Source organism: Colossoma macropomum, unplaced genomic scaffold (genome assembly GCF_904425465.1).
Source record: "Colossoma macropomum unplaced genomic scaffold, Colossoma_macropomum, whole genome shotgun sequence".
NCBI lineage: Eukaryota > Metazoa > Chordata > Actinopteri > Characiformes > Serrasalmidae > Colossoma > Colossoma macropomum.
This window is the reverse complement of record NW_023494799.1, coordinates 4,279,742-4,298,737: the sequence shown is the minus strand read 5'-3', so window position 1 is coordinate 4,298,737 and position 18,996 is coordinate 4,279,742. Positions and strand designations below refer to the sequence as shown.

General features: G+C 42.0%; 1 protein-coding gene across 1 annotated transcript in view; it reads right to left on the bottom strand.

Annotated features, from left to right (window-relative positions):
* fbn2b (fibrillin 2b) overlaps positions 1-18,996 on the bottom strand; it is a 130,785-nt gene that overhangs the window by 87,681 nt on the left and 24,108 nt on the right. The window contains exons 5-7 of the mRNA XM_036586043.1: positions 15,206-15,301; positions 13,533-13,628; positions 398-595 (exon numbers count right to left, since the gene is read on the bottom strand). Coding sequence (XP_036441936.1) covers positions 398-595; positions 13,533-13,628; positions 15,206-15,301 — 390 coding nt within the window. The remainder of the gene's footprint in view (positions 1-397; positions 596-13,532; positions 13,629-15,205; positions 15,302-18,996) is intronic.

Genomic DNA, 18,996 nt, shown 5'->3' with positions numbered 1-18,996 from the left:
TTCGCCTGGCATGTCGAAAACTGTGCATTCTGCTACAATTTAATGCACGACTTAAATAACTACGCTGACTGCAAATCCTGCAAGAGGTACACACTGCAAAGAGTGATATCTTGGCAAGAGAAATGATCTCAAATCTAGTGGATCTATCTAATATTCTTCATGCTGAGACTGCTGTGAGATTATTATAAGATTATGGAATTTATTTCTAGGCAATTTTGCTTATTTTAAGAAATGTGCTTGAAACAAGCCAAATTATCACCATAGTGAGAGAATTTTACTCAATAAAATTACTTTAAACAAGTAAAAATAAAATATATCACTAAATCAACCAATGTGGATGTTCAAAATAACAAAAATGGTTTCAGACAGATGGCCTGCATGCTTTAAGGACTCTGACCTTGGCAGGCTCCGCTGCGGATGTTGGGGATGAATCCTCGGCGGCAGGGATGCGGCTGGGCAGGACACATCTCACACGGGTGACCCCAGGCTCGGCCAATAGTGGCACAACACAGCGTCTTGGTGCACACGATGCCGCTCAGCTGGCCCTGGCACATCTGGTTATTGACCTGAGTGAAGCACGGTCCAGTGCGATAGTCTGTGACAGAGAGAAGGGAAGAGGAAATCAGGACAGGAATGGGTGCATGTTAGCGACTCAAACTGCAGGCTTAATATTAAAGCTTATTCTAACTTAACTATTAAGGAATATTCATTAGCTTCTATGAAATATGCTAATGCTAATGTGTCTTATAATGAAGGGAATTTTTTAATTTTCACCCCGGTTTTTCCCTTCAATTTAGTCATAGCTGGTTCCACCTGCCAGCTTGTTTTCCCCATCACATAAAACTACCAAGCTAGAAGGCGAGAAGATGCCGAAACACATAAAAACAATGAGGGGAGAGTGAGGACCGTCCTACCTACCCAGAGAGAGTGAGCACAGTTGAAGGGGAATTCCATTGATTTCCAAATTTTTCCTAATTAAATCTTTAAAATGAAAACAAAGTCATTCAGAGAGGTCTGATGTGAAACGCTCTGTTCTAGAGAAGCTTACACAGACAAAAATGTTCACAGTGGTGGTGATAGGAACCAGACGTCCACCTCTAAAAGCTCCCTCACAGAAAGATATTACAAGAAATGTTTATGAATACCCTGACCGATGCCCGGTACAATGTCTTATGATGGTTTCGAGATAAGGATTCGGCTTAATTTTTTAATATATCTATGGGATAGAGATACATATTGGGTGTTGCACGGCTAAATAGTCCCCAAAGCAAAACTTTTTTCCAGATTTATCACTATTTTACCATTATATGCATTACATATAATAACTGTGTGTAGGTTCACTGGCCGTTTGGGAAAGTAGATAAAAAAAACATCTGTATCTGCACTGTAGAGACCATGACCCCTGGTTCCTATCACCACCACTATAAAGAAATCCGATTCAGTAAGTTTCTCTACAATTAACCGTTACATATCAAACTGCTCTGAATGACTTTGTTTACACCTCAGCAATGGAATCATGCCATAATTTTGAAAAATGGATGGAATTTCAATTATGCTTTCTTGGACACCTGGTGACGGATGGCTGTGGCATCACTGTTGATCAAACTTGCGACCTCCCAACAACAGGCCCACCACTTAGACGAGCACCCAATATCTGGTCTTTGCGATTACTGTCTATTTCCGGCGAAAGCACCAGCGCCATTATTCCACCTGTGGTAGGAACAATTATCTAGGATCCAAAAAAAAGGAGTGAACCGTTTCTCAGTGGCGGAGATAAAGCGCGTACTACGCTGCTCAATGCTCAATTCCCATAGGTAATCGCCACGTCACTTCGCTCCTTATTTGCATGAAGTTAAACTCTACTTAACTTTGGCGCGGCACCGACTCCACCCACTTTGCATCGCCAACGTTCACACCGCCTCCTGACGCCGGAAATCTCCAGCTCTCATTGAAAACGAATGACCTCTGGCCATTTTGTCGTGTCGCTGCCGGTGTGAACGCAGGATAAGTACAAGACTTTGAAACTTTGAATCAGCCAGAGAAACTGGCCCAGGATCCAGCGTCATTTTCCCACTGCATACCAAAATCCACAACTGACAAAAGACGCAGTGATTGAATACCATGATTCACAATCATACATCAGTGATATATGTCAGACGAGCACTGAGATCCAGATGAAGTGACAAGGAGAAGTGAATGACTGCGATTTATTGCCTTCTTTACCACACTGCCTCTTTGTGTGTTTTCTGTGCATGTGTGGATTCCCACTCTAGACCTCAACCTGGAATGAGTCCCTCACTGGGCCTCCTTGATGCTCCTATAATAGGATAACTATATAATGGCTAAGAAGTGGCTGGGTACTGTCAATAACCCATGACAAACATGCTCAGTGACGGCCGAGGTTTAAACACAGACTGGGAGCTGCGGAGGTATCATGACTATTTTGACGTGGAGGAATGTGATGTGAGGAAATGAACAAATGGAGCGTGAAGTCCGAGGTAGAGGTTCGCTCAGTAGCCTCGTTCCCGCGCCGGCCGCAGCTGAAAGAGTTTAATCTCATTAACGAAGCTTCACATATCAAACAAACTGCCGAATTAAGCATCACTCGAGTGCTGAGACGTCCGGCCAGTCTTGAGGAAGCAAACTCAGAACGTACAAACTTCACTTTTTTCCATTTGTTGACATTCAAATGAACACATGACAAAAAAGAGTGAGGTCACAAAACTAAAATGTGATTTGAGGAGTCCAAAAGCAGCGTCCACCCAAATATCTGTAAGCATTTAATGCTACAATGACAGCAGTCCTACAGTTATGTATTACATCAATGGGTGTACATGACATATGTTACGCATTGGGCTAATATGTTCCTAGTGTCAGCCTTAGCCGCTCCGCCCACACATACGTCGTGCAAGTCCTCTGATGGATACCAGTGATAATTTCACAAAATATAATTTGTCTTATAATACAGCATGAACCCGAAAGAAGCTGAGTTCCAGCATTCTCATGCTTTTTAGTTCCAGCCTAAATAAATAAAAGTGACCGGCAAAGCTTTCTTTTGATCATCAGCACGTCTTTCAGAATCCGCAATCACCCTGGCAACGTTTACATGGCTGCATGCCACCACTGGCCACAGTTTTAAACCAATAAAAGTGTGTAATAAGGCAATGATGTAAAGTATGTAAATATGGCATTACCCTGCTCAGCTGTTCCTGAAGACTGTGGAAACATAGCTCTTAGTGTGGACCATTGCTAACCCAGCAACGTAAAGTTAAAAAGTTGAATCCAGGCACCCTCCCTAAAATGCTCTGACTTATCATGACAACAACAAGCTTTCCAGAGCGAGATATAGCCTACAGACCGAAAAAGCCACATCAGCACATCTTTAAAAGTTATTAGAGAGTTTAGTTGAAGCATTTTGTAGATATTAAGTGAGGCATGCTTGCAGGTTTGCTGACACATATATATTTACATTTAAACGCCATGCAGAAACAATGATCTGTGGTTGGTAACGTTCTTAAATGGCCCCTTCCTGTCAAAGTAGATAGTTGCTGGGCATGTTAATCAATGAAATGCACCAGGCTTTCGAATGATAGGCAGAAGTCTGGCTTGCGAAACCAGGTGATTTCTTACTTTCGCATTATCGTTCTATATACAGCCATTCTGTAATTTTCTATGGAAGTCACCTGCAGGCACTGGGTATATTTCTTTAGATACACCTAAAGGCTGACCTATGTGCTGATGTCCTAGTATAGGCTTAAAATATAATATAAACGAAAGCACGGACTTACTTTGCTCTGCTTTAAGCTTTAGCTCAGCTGTAGCCACTTTTCTCGCATCTCCGGCAGGAAACTTTTTCGCTGGCGAACGAGAATTTGAAGCTTCGCGACTTTTTAGTGTTTTCAGTTTCTCACTGCAGATTAAACGTATCAGGAAACCAGCTGGAGTGATTATAAATGCAAATAAGTCCATTCATCTCCAAATTATCTACGTTCGTCTTAAATCTTTTTCTTTTCGTTAGCTACTAGCTAGGTGAGAGTGTTGTCTGTGTTGCCATGGCAACCAGCAGTCTGTGTGCCAACCTTCAGGGTTAAAGGGTGAATGAGCAGTTCTACATTAACTCCAGCGTTTAAGACCATTTATTGTTAAACTGTGTTGAACGATCAGCAGAGCTTTATTTTACTGTAAAGGAGGATTATTTTATTTTTACCTACTAATCTGATTCTGCTGTGGAGCCACAACAGGGCAGTAAAAGAGCCGCATGCGGCTCCAGAGTCGACCCTTGACCTATATAAACAAGAAAATGGGCTATAAACAGTCGCTGTGTTGTACTAAGGTCCTCTCCATCAGTCTCGAGCCTTTCAACTATGTTCCATTCTATTTTTTATTTAACCTGTACTGTTTGTTGAATAGGTTAAGACAAGCTGTCCCACTGTCATTTGTTTAACAGTGGAGCTCTGATTGGTCAGTCTGATTTTAATCGCAGAAAATCTTTACGCAGCGTATTGCACTTGATGCAAAAAACTGCATTAATGTTTGTGCGTTCGTTTTCAAACTTAACCTGCACTTCTTTTCAGACTTGATGTGAACAGACCTTAAGAGCGCATGATTGCCTTCTAGAGTGAAACGAAAGGTAAATCACATTCATTCCACAGAGGGGAAAAATGGCTCACAAGAAACTAGGTCAAGAAGACAGAAAGCAAGAGTGAAACAGGAGAAAACCCCCCTCCCCTGTCTTCATTCTCTTTCCTGTCCCTTCTCTCTCCTCTCCACTCCCTTCTTCTCTTCTTCTCTCCACTCTCGTGTGCACCCTTGACCTGACAATCTTTCCTGGATGATTTGAGTGCAGGAATGTGAGTCGTCCTCTAGCTGGGGCGACCTGCCGGTCTCATCCTGTTCACATCTGGATTCGATTAATAATGCCTGCCTGTGACTATGGAGGAACAAGCTCCAGCCCAGATGCATCCATTCATATCCCAATATCCCGCTCTCCAATTCGTCTCAATATATCAGGCTCAGTCTCTCTGCACCGCCGTCTTATTGGCTGCGCTATTGGCAATGTCTTTGATCGATCACCTTCAGAGCAAATGTAAACATCACATCATGATAGAAGCATTTGGGCCAGCAAGACTGAATCATCTGAGCCTGAGTGCGTCTAAAGGAAAAAATAGAGGAGCGAAGAAAATGGATACCAATTACTTTGGTGTAAAAATCCTCCATAAACAAAAACAGAAGATGTTGGGAGACTTGGAGATCTTGCTGGATTCGACGGGCGTTTTTGGAGCGAGGAAGATCCAGTGGTGGGCCTTGTTCACGCTGAAGGAATCTGGGCAGCTGAAGAGCGTTGGTGGGACCCGCTCCAGCCTACCCACCATCTTTTCTTTTGATCTGCTGGAGAAGCAAAGCTCCAGGGACTGAGGGCCGCGGCCAAAAACCGCTCAGAAGCCGTTAGAACTGCTCAGAACGCACCAGGCCAAGTTCAGCACGGTTCCGTCTGTGTGTGCTTACAGCTGAAGAATAACACAAGAAGCATCGTGAGGCCAAACTAAAGACTGGACCTCATTTTAACAGACTAGACCAGGCCTTGGGTCTGGCCAAAAACAGACCGGCCCAGCCGAATTGTGCTGGCAAAAGGAATGTATAGACCACGTTCCCAGAAATAATAAGCCCACCACCTAAAATCTAGACAGTTTAGGAAAGGGGGCGTACATGGGGGTGCTGCCGACGACATTCGGAAGCAATTTCGAGTGATTACAGTTCAAGGTGCTCAACTGATCAAAACCATTCACCTACAGCCCCTGCTGCAAACTTTTCCCAGTCTGAAAAGATTCTTCGCCAGAAGTGTCCTTGTTGGGTCTTCTCACGATCACAAGGCATAGCTTAAAACAGCAAAAAAAAAACTTCTGAAGGCACCTAATGTATGGAATTCATGCTGGTAATGAGGCCGAGATAAGGCTATCAGCGTACGGTGTGATCTAATGGTGGGAAATCCAGTTCACTACATGCTCCGGTGACTCAGACCGTCTTTATCATACACAGCGCTAATGGGCCGAACATGATAAGCTGTCATGAAAGACTGCAGAGAAATGAAAAATCGGCCTAGTGAAAGAATGGGTGGCTAATCTAGTCTGGAACGCTGAGCCTTGGGGCCCAGGCTAGCTCTGCAATTAATACTCAGGCAAAGGCTGAACTGCTGCCAAAAACGTGCTTCACAGTGAACGACTGGGAAATCGTCTCTGCTTTGATGAGACAAGATTCAAAATCTGTGTTAACACATGAACGTTTTTTTTATTTATCCACTTTGGGGCCGCTCCGCATTTCATGCTCTTTTGTAGAGGTGCAGTGCTGGTCTGGGGGAAGGGGATCCATGGAGAAACAAACCCAGAGCAGCTCAGAGTTAAGTGCCTTGCTGATAGACATTGAGTCAACAGTCAAGGAAGGACACTAGAGCTGCTAGCTTCTAGAATGGCTCTAGTACTGGAGTATAAACTCCAGAATGTCAAAATTCAGTAAAGCATAACTAGGCCCCAAGGCACAGCGGTCCAGACTAGATTCGCTATATTGCTTGATTACTGGAATGCCAGAGTTCTAGAATGCTATATTACTAGAATCCAAATAAATAGAGGTAAATAATAGAGGTGTTTAACAGATCACTTCATGGATAGAGCGGTCAGAGCGCTAGAATATCAGACTTCTGGAATGCCAGCATTCAAAATGCTAGATTACTAGCATGCCATAATTCTAGAGTGTTAGAATATGAGAATGTCAGAGTTCTAGAATGCTAAAGTAGTACAAACTCACAGCTCCAGAATGCTAAATTAATAGAATGCAAAAAAACGATAATTATTGTAATTTGGTAAATGATAGAGGTGTTTAGTAGATAAATAGATGTGTTGGAGTGCTATATTTTCAAAGTTCTGGAATGCTAAATTACTAGGCTGCAATAATTCTAGAGTGTTAGAGCACTTGAGTGTTAGAGTTCTAGAATGCTAAAGTAGTCCAATGCTGGAGTTGTAGAATTCATAAGTAGTCCAAAATCAGAGCTCCAGAATGCTAGATTACTAGAAAGCCAGCGTTCTAGAATGCTATATTACTAGAATACAAATAATCAGAGGTAAACAATAGAGGTGTTTAATACATAATTTAATAGATAGAGGAGTTAAAGCACTAGAATTTCAGAGTTCTTGAATGCTAAAGTAGAAAAATGCTGGAGTTTTACAATTCTTAAGAAGTACAAAACGAGAGCTCCAGAGTTCTAGATTACTAAAATGCAAATAGAGGTAAATAATAGAGGTGTTTAATAGGTAAACAGAGGTGTTCGAGCGCTAGAATATCAGAGTTCTGGAAAACTAAAATTCAAGAACGATTGATTACTAGAACATCAGAGTTTGAGTATGTTAAAGTAACACAACGTCAGAGTTCCAGAAGTGTAGATTACTAGAATAACATAGTTCTTGCGTTACTGTTTTGCTATCTGGTGCTGACCAGAGAAGGATTGTTTCCCCTTTTGAGCCTTGGTTCCTCTCAAGGTTTCTTCCTCTTGCTCTTAGGGAGTTTTTCTTGCTACTGGCGCCATTGGCGGCGCTCATGGGGCCTTGGATCCAGATTTTTCTGTAAAGCTGCTTCGTGACAACACCTGTTGTAAAAAGCGCTACATAAATAAACTTTGATGACTTCTAGAATGCTAAAATACTACCATGCCAGAGCTCTAGAATCTTTGTACCATTATAGAAGCATGCTAGTGCGCTAGAACACTACAATTGCAGAATACTAGTTCTAGATCACTTGGCGACTATAATGTGTAAGGCATCGTGCATGGGAGAAGAATGGAGCCATTCACACAGGCTTGAGGAGGGAGGCCTCTCGTGAGAAGAAGGGAAATATTAGAGGCTCGGTCCTTCCCGTCAAGACTTTAATGTTTCCTGGACGGACCAGCCTACAGCTTTTATGGCCCCGTGATTTAGAGGATGTCTACACAGGACAGTCGGCTCCATCTTCTCACTGATTATATCTCTCTTTCACACTTCCAGAGCTCCAGATGTTTCGTGGGGTTTTCTGACCAATGGCAGTTTTATGCCCACAAGCTTCTGTTTCAACTTCAGCACACTCGTGTACACGCTTGTGGTTTTGCGATCCTTATCGACATCCTCAGACTTGGAAAGCTATGATTTCTTCTTTCAGGCCTACATGTAGAACAGCAGATATCGACATGATAGCATCTTTTTGGCCCAGTGACTCGCCCAATGGCTCTGCAATTCCACTGCAATGAGAGTGGACTATTAGGAGTCTTGCAGATGGCCATGAAATTGCCCTCCGTTTCAGATAACTGTCTCGAGCAGTGTGCAATCACGTTTCCCTGCAGCAAATGAGCAGGCAGCATTCTTCAGCAGAGGCCACTGTAAGTAGTAATGCAGAGCTCACACATGTCTGTGAGGAAAATCAATTAGATCAGAGCTCCTTATACCAGCCTTAATCCCAGCCTGTTGAACTCTTCTTATAAAACTGAACCCAACGCACAGAGGAGCAAGATATCCTCCCCAAGAACCTCTTCAGCAGATGCCCCAAATACATTCCACCTATTGAACTGCATGCATGAGCTTTTCTATTGCTCTTCAGAATCTTATTACTAACGGCGCTCATCCTTGAAAAGTTTCTTGCTAGACAAATCACTGCATAAACAAAGAACTGAGGACAAAGCAGACGATTCTCTGAAACTAATCGCCCACAACGTCACTAGAAACCTTTCTGAGATGTGTGTATATATACTAAGCTTTGAAATAAAACCCAATAATGAAAGGATTTACAAACAGGCAAAGACAAAGTGCTAAACTGAAGACAGGATACTGAATTCAGTGCACGGCACCAAACAAGAAAAAAGTGTTTTGTTTTTTTCCAACTCCCTTCTTTCACTAGAGACCCCTGCTCCAGAGTGTGGGACTGAAATAGCAGGCGCGCCTCGCTTTCCATCACCTCAACACCGACGCGAGTGCCAAGACTCTCCTGCACGAGTTTGTTCCTGCTAACCCACAAATGTGTGCCTGGCCCACGCCGTACATAGCTGGACCACAGCCGAGTTAATGGACCGAGACGGTGGACACGGGGACAGGCCTTCTAAGCTTTTCTCATGACTCATTAGTGGTGAGAAAGCTTCAAGTTGAATGGGGTTTACCTTTGTGAAGTGGTGAAGATCAAAGTGAGCAGTAGGTCTTTGTTATCCACACTGAGGCAGGGAGGCATGGTGAGACACATACAGAGAGTGTGCAAAATAATCAAAGCACCACATAAAACACTCATACCTATTGGCCATTATATCAGAAACACCTCCGATATAGGTACAGTCTGTAGCTGTGCAACTTATCAGCTGTACTTAACCCCATCTATCAAAGTAAAGGGGCCTCCATAGGACCACCACTGAGCAGATACTGTTTTGGTGGTGGCAATGTTGCTGTGCCTGATACACAGAAATCAGCGTAACGCACTGTGCAGAGAATGATCCACCACCAAAACGATATCTGTTCAGTGGTCTTTTGGTGGCCTCTTTCCATTAAGGGGTGGTTTAGAGGGGGGCTGATAAACTGCGTGGGCCACAGTCAGTAACTGTAAACCCACAAAATGCACCAATGTGGTAGATGTTTCTGATAGAACGGCCAATGAGTATTTCTTGTTTTTCCATTTTTTGTACACTCTCTCTACATGAACAAATGAAATTCCAGGGAATCACAATAGCATTTTAATCAGTGGTTGGATAGCATAGTGGATAACACCATCACCATTTAACTCCTTACCAAGCCAAGTTTTATTACACACTTCTTATAACCTAAGAAAACCTCCATTAGTTTGCACTGGAGTCCCTGTAGTTACTGAATAATAAGCCTTAGTATGTAATAAGCCTGGAATGTTAAGGGATTAAGGGGTTAAAGGTTGGATTCCGCATCCAGGCAGACGTTACATTTGCCATTCCAGTTGCTCTAGATTAGGCCTGTGCTGGTAACAGAATCCTCTTATTCATGTGGAAAATAACTATGGTAATTAGTGAAGCCGGGCCCAGGGGGTTCTGCTTTGGCAAGTCACATCTGAAGAGCTTTGTCTCTTTAATTTAAGTTGAAAATAAAGGCACTAGCAAACAAGAACTCAGCATCTTTGGGTTCATCTTGTATTATAAAGCCGCTAGACAAATTTTATAATATTTTCATTGAATTTTGATGACTTTTTTGCTCTTGAGCTGTCAGAAATCTAAGGGAATACCCTGTAGCTAGCACCTAACCTAATGTCGTGATTTTACTTTCCTGAGACCTGAAGCTGTTTTGTCTGATGTCTGAAACTTGTCGCTGTGATCTGAGCATGTCCTAAAATGTACAGTAACGTAGGCAGCTTGTGGGCACAATATCTACCTCCCCCGAGTGTGTTCAACCAGCTCAGCTCAACAGCTGCATTTCTGGAACAACCTCATCCATGCAATGTACAGTAAATGTAGTGTTAATGAAGGATATCACATCACCCAACATGTTTAAAAGTAGTATCTCACTATGATTTGTATGAAACAATCAATGATTGAATGAAATTGAAAGTTTTTAAACTGGTGGTAGTTTTTACTGTCACCAGGGGCTGTTACTACAGAAACACAGGCCTACTGTAGAAAAGACCATCTGCTAAATATATAATCATATGTATGGGTAGAGCTGGAAACACAAATACAGCCTCAAATCACACATACAGCCATATTACTGCGGTGCACACATTTATGAAAACTCTTATTAAATGAGCAACACTTTTTATGAGAGTGAGATTGAAATGTTCTGCTCGTTGTGTAAACACTGCGCATGTGAGTGCTGATGACTGAGCATTAACAGCTCTCTCCAGACCCCAGAGTAAACCCAGCTCTAATGGCAGGGTCACTGAGTACCTGCGTGGTCCTACGACTCAGAGAGAGTCTACTCGGGGGGGGCCTGCAGGGGACCAGCGGCCACCAATGGCAGTCTAGAGAGCAGACTGTTTGTGCTGGCCTGCCCAGGCCTGGCTTTGTGTACACAGCTGGGGACTTCATTTCTTCATTCCCTCCCTCTCTCTCCTCTTTACTCCACTCCTCGTCAGGAAATGTCCATGAAGAAACGGGCGCCCCTCTCATTCCAACCTGGCCTTATTTATTGCCAGATGCAGCCCCCCTCCCCCCCTTTGTGTTTTCCAGAAAAACAAGCCTATGGTTGCAGAGGCAGCTGGGGGAAGGGACAGCAGAGAGAGAGAGAGAGAGAGAGAGAGAGAGAGGGAGAGGAGGAAAGAGGAGGGTGAGGTGTATAAGCGGGGGTCATATGGTCAGTCCTCCTCTCCCCAGCATACAGAAAGCCCTCAGGCCTTCTCCCACAATTCGATTCGGCCCAGGGACCTCCAAAGCTTGTCGTCTTCTCACGACTGAGGCCAAGCCCGGGACTTCACCCCTAACGGAGCGGCCCAGCGCCCACACAGGAAGTTATTCTGTGTTCTAGCTCGCATTACCTCACCACCCCTGCGCTGAAAGACATGGACGCACTGTACACTGCACCCCGTAACAGTGAGAAGAGTGGGCCCATTTCTCAAAAGCACTTCAAATCTGAATTACAGTAAAAGATATAAATCTGAGGCCTCCCAATAAGTCTATTCTGGGGGTGCACTAAAATTTTGCCCAGCGGAAATTGGTCAAAATTTTCACCCGTTTTTCTCTTTTGACAAATGTCAAGAGAAGATACAACAACCAAGAACTTCTCCACTAGAGGTCTGATTCCACTTGAAAACATAACGACATGCAGAACACAGCAAAACAACAGAAGCAGAAAGGAAAGTCCCTGCAAGCACACCGACACCATCTGTACCCTTTACAATTTACAAGTGACAGCCAAAGTGCAAAGTATAACTAAAAATAATAATAAATATTCACCACCTTCTACTTTAAACTTTCTCTTCATACCAGAATGTAACTGCTGCACCATTTAAGGAATGGAAAAAAAACTGCATTTCATTGCTGTGGATGACTATTCTCAGTTGTCGAGTATGTTGGATTCTATGGCACATCTGCAGCCATACTGTAATAACTTTAGTACCTTACATTACATATTTTAGATTTTTACTTATTGTCTTTTGTTGGTTTTCAGTTTCGGCCAAGACTTTTCATTTTGGTGCATCACTGTTCTATTCGAATGTGATTGTAGAGGCAATCATTCAGTGTAGGCCTGGGTGATGTAGCAAAAATATCAATGGTATGTACAGAAAGTGTTGTTTATCATAATAACATTTATTCCAATAATGATAAAATATCATCATACTAACAAAGTCTAATTAAGCGCATCATGAAATCTCAAATAATCACAAAAAGGAGCGCATACTTTATTATATCATACATTTATATAAAACATTATTATGTACGGTTAAAATTAAAGGTGCCAGAAAGGGCTCTTTGGAGCGATGTCATAGAAGAACCACATTCAGAGTCCTAAAGAACCTTTGAATGGGTGGAACATCAAAGAACCATTTTGTGTAAAGAACCTTTTTAAAGTTTAAACCCTTACAAATTCAGGTTTATTACAACTTAAGGCTTATTATTCAGAGACAACATGGCTTATTTTAAGTTATCTTTAAATTTGGAACGACCGACACTAATGGCTATTTAAGAGTTTAAAGAGCCTCCATATAATGTAAAAGGTCTAAACCAATTAAAAGCTTTTTCCGGGAACCAATCACACACACATCTTCTAAGCCGCTTATCCTTTTGGGTCACAGGGGGAGCTGGAGCCTATCCCAGCAGTTTATTGGGTGGAAGGCAGGATACACCCTGGACAGGTCACCAGTCCATCACAGGGTAGGCAGACAGACAGGCATATACATACACACACACACACACACACACACACACACACACACACACCTAGGGGCATTTTAGCATGTCCAATTAGCCTGTCTGGAGTAACCAGAGTACCCGGAGGAAACCCACGCAGACACAGGGAGAACATACAAACTCCACACAGAAAGGACCCCGGTCACCCAGCCTGGGAATCGAACCCAGGCCCTTCTTGCTGTGAGGCGACAGCGCTCACCGAGCCCCACCCCCGGAACCAAACACCCAAGTCAAAATGATTTGGTAACCATTATATTTAAGAATGTAGTCAGTTATAATCATTCACCCCAAAATCAATGTAATCTTTGTAAAATGGTCCCGAACACTTCAGAAGAATAATCCTGAACTTTGATTGTATATAGGCTTCAGCCTTGGACTGAGACCAAGGTGGGAGGTGATTTTCACACGCTCAAAAACTTAGTGTTGCAAAAGTCAGAAAGGAAAACGAGGCTTGAGAAAACAAAGGGCGTTGAGGAGTGCAAGCTGTCGTATGACTGTTGTGTGACATTAGCCCATTCATTCCCAGGCTGGGAGTGACTGTCTGTTATTGGAGACCTACAGCAGGGTGGGAACCAGCTCAAACCAACACTGAGAGACACTGATGACAAAAAACAGCAAAAAAATGTTCATTTCACAATGAAATGCACTAACATTAGTGCTAACGTCAGCTCACCTCTCTCACACTGCGGCCCGGTGAATCCGTACACACACGCACATCTGTTGGGGCCGATGCAGCGGCCGCCGTTCTGACAGCCGCTCTCACACACAGCTGGAGACGACAGAGTGCAGTAGAGTTTAGAGTCGACGCAAACTGTATATCTCACTGCATGACATGCTTAATAACACACTCTACATGAACGTCTGAGAGAGGCTGAAGGTCAGGACCAAGCCCTTACATACAGAGATGACTTATAATCTATAAATTCTGCTGTGTTTTTGAGTGCGTACATGCGTGTAATGCTTTCTCTGTCAGTTATGATCATAACCGGGTAATATATTGATTATTTTGACAATTGGTCGAGTAGTCAGGGTTTTAAAAATGGCCAAGCAGTAAAGGTAGACTTAATTAAACGATAACAAACCATGCACATTCATTCAAACATTCCAAAATACTTAAAAGAAAAAGATAAACAAGGATAAAATGTTTAAAATATTTAAGCACGATTAATCACATCATTATGTACAGTTAATCACGATTAATCACGTGTTTCATTTGCTCAGATTGGATGCTTACGAGAGGTTTTTTCTATTTGAAAAGCAGTGCATTTTGTTATAGCTATATAATAAAATGCTATATAAGCTATATGAGTGGACAAGAACGTGTTAAGCACTTTCCATAATTCAGTAACTGTATTTTCATCGCATGAACATAATACCTGTACATGAAAATCATGTGATTTTCATAAAGCGAGTTTCCAATTGAAATAACCGACATCCAGTGAGAGCAACAGTGGCTGCACGTTCCAACCAATGAGTGTGAATATCATATATGTCATTTATACAGCACTGCAAAAATGGTATCTTGGCAAGTGAAATTATCTTATTATACTGGCAGATAATTTTGCTGGTTTCAAGCACATTTCTGAAAACAAGCAAAATGATCTGCCAGTATAGTAGTGAGATCATCTTACTCAATAAAATCACTTAAAACAAGTATAAAATGTCTAGTAATAAGGTAAATAATCTTAAATTAAGCCTACAACAATCCCAACAGGAGAAATATTAGATTTATTGACCATAATTAAGATAGTTTTACTTAACAAGGTACCATTTTTTGCAGTGAGTCGATGGTTTTCTGTGATTGTAGCCTCTCATTCTCACTCATACAGCTTGTAGGTTCTTGACACAGTGGAAGCTCTCGAGGGGAACCAGAGCTCCACTCTGCTGCTGCTTTTGTTAGTTTGCTGCTCATTGTTTTTATCCATAGGTCTGCTGAAGGTATAGCTTTAAAAGCCATTTAAAAGCTGTATTTGAACAAGAGGGCTACAATCACGGGTTCTATCAGAGCAACATATATAACACAACAGCTGAGCTTTAGCCTGAACTGCTATGGCCGATTTAATGGGTCAAACTAGTAAAATGCATTAAAATAAATAGTGCTGTTAATAATTTATCGGGATAACATGTTAACAGTTTGAGAGTCCTAATAAACACATTACATGGTAAAAAATGCATATAAATGTCCATGTTTCTTACTGAAAACATGCATTATCATCACACTAATCATTGCCAATTCCTTGAGCGCAAATATTTTAATCGATGATTTCTTAATCGAGTAATCATGACAGCTCTAAAATGCACGAGAGTCTGTGTGGGGAGAACAGTGGTAGAAACAGGTTTACTTACGCTGGCCGCAGTGTTTCCCTGTGTATCCCTTCTGACATACACAAGACTCCTCATTACAGGCTCCTCCGTTCAAACAGCGGACACTACAGGACTGGACTACAAGAGAGAAAGGGCGGGGGGGGGTGAGAGAGATAGAAAAGGTCAGTAACAGTACATTTATTTCTCCTAAAGGGACTAAAGCACAATGCTAACATAAATAACAAGGAATAAAAGCCAGCAGGGCATGAAACTGGTGCGTTTTTGGCTTGACTTGTCCTTTAAAATGGTCCCTGTAGCGATCGAGAGAAAAACCACAGCCAGTACAGGAGACGTGAGCACTAGCCAAGCAAAAAGTCACTACATTACAGTGATTTTAAGACAGGAGGCAGTGTTGTTAGCACAATAACAGGCATGACGTAGTATGTTAACATTGGGCTGAGAATTGAGCACATGTAGAATTCAACTGATGTGTGTGCATACTGAGCATTTTACAATGATCCAGAACCTCTGGCACCAGATTCAATTGTACACCAGTTCAGTGCAGGATGTTGCAGTTTTATGTTTTATTTCATACCTTCACTATTATATATTGTATATTATATATTATATATACCTTTCTATTATTATGTTTTTTATAGAGTGCCAAAAATTTCTGCTTATGCCAGAGAACTTTGGAGAGTTTGGAGGGCGAGATGATGCTCCTCCATCTACTACAGTTAAGTTGTTACTGACGCCTACATCGTTACCACAGCAATCCATGCAGATAGGCTGCAAATCTGATCTGATCACTTGCAAATAACGGCACGGACAGTCGTCTCAAAAGATCTGATTTGAGAAACAAATCTGATTTGCCTGCAGTCTCAACACAGTGACCCAAATCAGAATTGAAAATATCAGTTTCAGGGTGTTTCTCGCTGTTCACACCGCCACACAGATTATACATCTGTGTCCCATATGAAGAAAAGGCCGGATTTGGGTCACTTTCACCTGCTGTGTGAACGAAGCCTAAAATCATGTGCACAAGCTTCAAGTAAAAAATGGAATGTCTTTTTGAAGCTTCCAACGTCTGTGTTTAATCTGAAACAGCCAAAAAGGTTGACCTACATTGCTGTTAGTTTAACATTAACAAACCACTGGAGACCCATAGATGCGCTAGCTGTCCTCATATTGTTGACAGAGGTTTGATGTTTATGGCTCGATTTGAAGGCCCAGCTCTAATAGCCATGGCCGCCACTGCTTTTTAGCATGTGTTTACTTTGCAACAAACAAAATTTGTTCAGCACTCAGACTGAAGTAAATACATAACGCATTAAATAATAAAAGAAAGCAGGAAATACTCCATAAGACACATCATAAGACTTAACGAAGAATGCAATGACCTGTTTAGAGGGCAGATTTGAGTTTAGCTTTATTTGTCTGAGCTTGAGCAGTTCAAATTTCGAGAGTGATCACTTTCAGAAGAATCAGCTAATGTGATGCTAGCTACTTTTGTAGCTACTGCTTATGTTATTAGCATTCAGCGGTCATTATTATGAACTATATTATAAAATGACATTATAAAATGAACCAAATCTTGTGGTTCCCATGTGGGTCAGTTCTTATTGTGCAGTAGAATCAAGGCCTTAGATTTTAGAACCAGCTCTATCCATTTTATAATCAGCTATCTAGTTCGTTGGACACTGGTAAGTCCAGAACATTCATTCAATGCAAACGAGGGTGAGTTTTCATGAAGTACCAAACCACTGAGTGTTTATATAAACTAAAATTGCATTACGGGTGTATTTGGAATAGCCACATCACTGTTTTCTTAGAAACATCCTGTAAAAGACAAATTTTCAGGGTCACTGCTTCTCGGAATTCATTACGCAGCATAAAGGAGTACAGAACCACCCCTCCCCTCGGCGCACATGCATTGAAGCCAGTGTAGGAGTCTTCTAGACCAGGGGTCAGGAAAATGCGGCTCTTTTACTGCCCTGTTGCGACTCCACAGCAGAATTAGATTTGTAGATAAAAATAAAATAATCCTTCTTTACAGTAAAATAAAGCTCTGCTGATCGTTCAACACAGTTTAACAATAAATGGTCTTAAACTCTGGAATTAATGTAGAACTGCTAATTCACCCTTTAACCCTGAAGATCAGCGCAGACTGCTGGTCACCATAGCAACGCAGACAACAATCTGGCCTAGCTAGTAGCTAACAAAAAGGTAAAGAAACTGAAAAACACAAATTTTCTCGTTTCACCTTAAATGGTGCAGCAGTTTCATTTTGGCACCTCAGGCACCATTTAAGGTGGAACAGGAAAATTCGAAAAAGAAGCTGTCGAATAAGAAGCTGTCGAATAAGAAGCTGTCGAATAAGAAGCGACTTCAGCCTCATAAAAAGTCAAAAACACTGAGAGGCATTTTACAAGAAACTTTTCTACTTTTGTGGAAAAGTTTCCTGCCGGAGATGCGAGAAAAGCGGCTATAGCTGAGCTAAAGCTTATGGCGAAGCCAAGTAAGTCTGAGTTTTCATTTACATAATATTTTTTAGTCTATACTAGTTCATTAGTACACACTGAGACATATTTACAGCCAAGATGGTAAAATGGACATAAAATGTTGTGGCCCCCAAGGTGGTTTGATTTTTGTTGAAAGGACAAAATGGCTCTTCTTAACATCTGGTTTGCGACCTCTGGTCTAGACCAACGAGACTTTGCTCCTAATATCTATTAAATAGTGCATTTTATTTCCATCTTAAAACTTTATTTAACAAGGCCAGCTAAAAGACAACAAATGTGTTGCAACAGCGTCTTGCGGGGGATTGCAGAACTCCTCAAAAGAACACTTGGAAGACTTTTTGCATCCCAAATGTCTTGAGACCAATGGCTCTTCAGAGACATTTTCGGGTTATTGAGTGAATGTGAGGTGACGTGAATGACCACAGTGGGAGGCATATGGCGTGTGCACACAGATTTATCCTCATTCTCTGTGCATTGTGTGCCGTAGTGAAAACAGCGCTGTTCCTGCCAGACTGCCTTTTTTCTGTCCAAACAGAGGCAGCGAGCCATAACAGCATCAGATCCAGAGCTAATTCGGAACAAGGCTTTCTCACGTCAAACACAGAAACATGTAAGTGTGTTTTATTGACTGATTTGCCTGCCATGACCTCATCTCCATCAAGAAGACAGGAGGTTTACGGTCATCTATCTTTCCAAAGAGGGGAAAAACACTTTTGCTTAGAACTTAGATCACATGGAGAAACTTACATGGAGCTGGAAGGAGATCAGTCGTGACTTATTCTCACGCTTTGCTGTTTAGAGTCTGGTGAGGCTCGACTTTGGATGAAGGGGCCATAGTGAGTGTGTATGTACTTGTTTTTACACACTTTCAGGTCAAAAATTTGACCTGATTTTGTAGGAAAACCAGAGACAATTAGGGCATATGGGACAGATAATTATATATAGGTACTTAAAGCCCACCCTTCATCCCTTCATTTATTCGATTTCCAGTCAAAAGACCAAAACTGCCCCCATCAGATAAACAGCACTTAAAGCTTTCATCTCTGAGAGAGAGGAGAAAATCAAGCTGCTTCAGATCTGAAAACATCCACAGGTGTTTCTGTCCATCCTTCCACTGTGAGAAGACGACTCAGCGCTATGGATCTGAAAGGATGTGTAGCTGTTCAAGAAGAACCTCACTGAGAAAAGGAGACGGACACATCAAACAAAGAAGCTGAACAATGGACTGACCACCCCAGAGTCCAGACCTCAGCATCACTGAATGTGTTTGATTACTTCAGAAAATGATCAACCAGCTTCTATGACTGAACT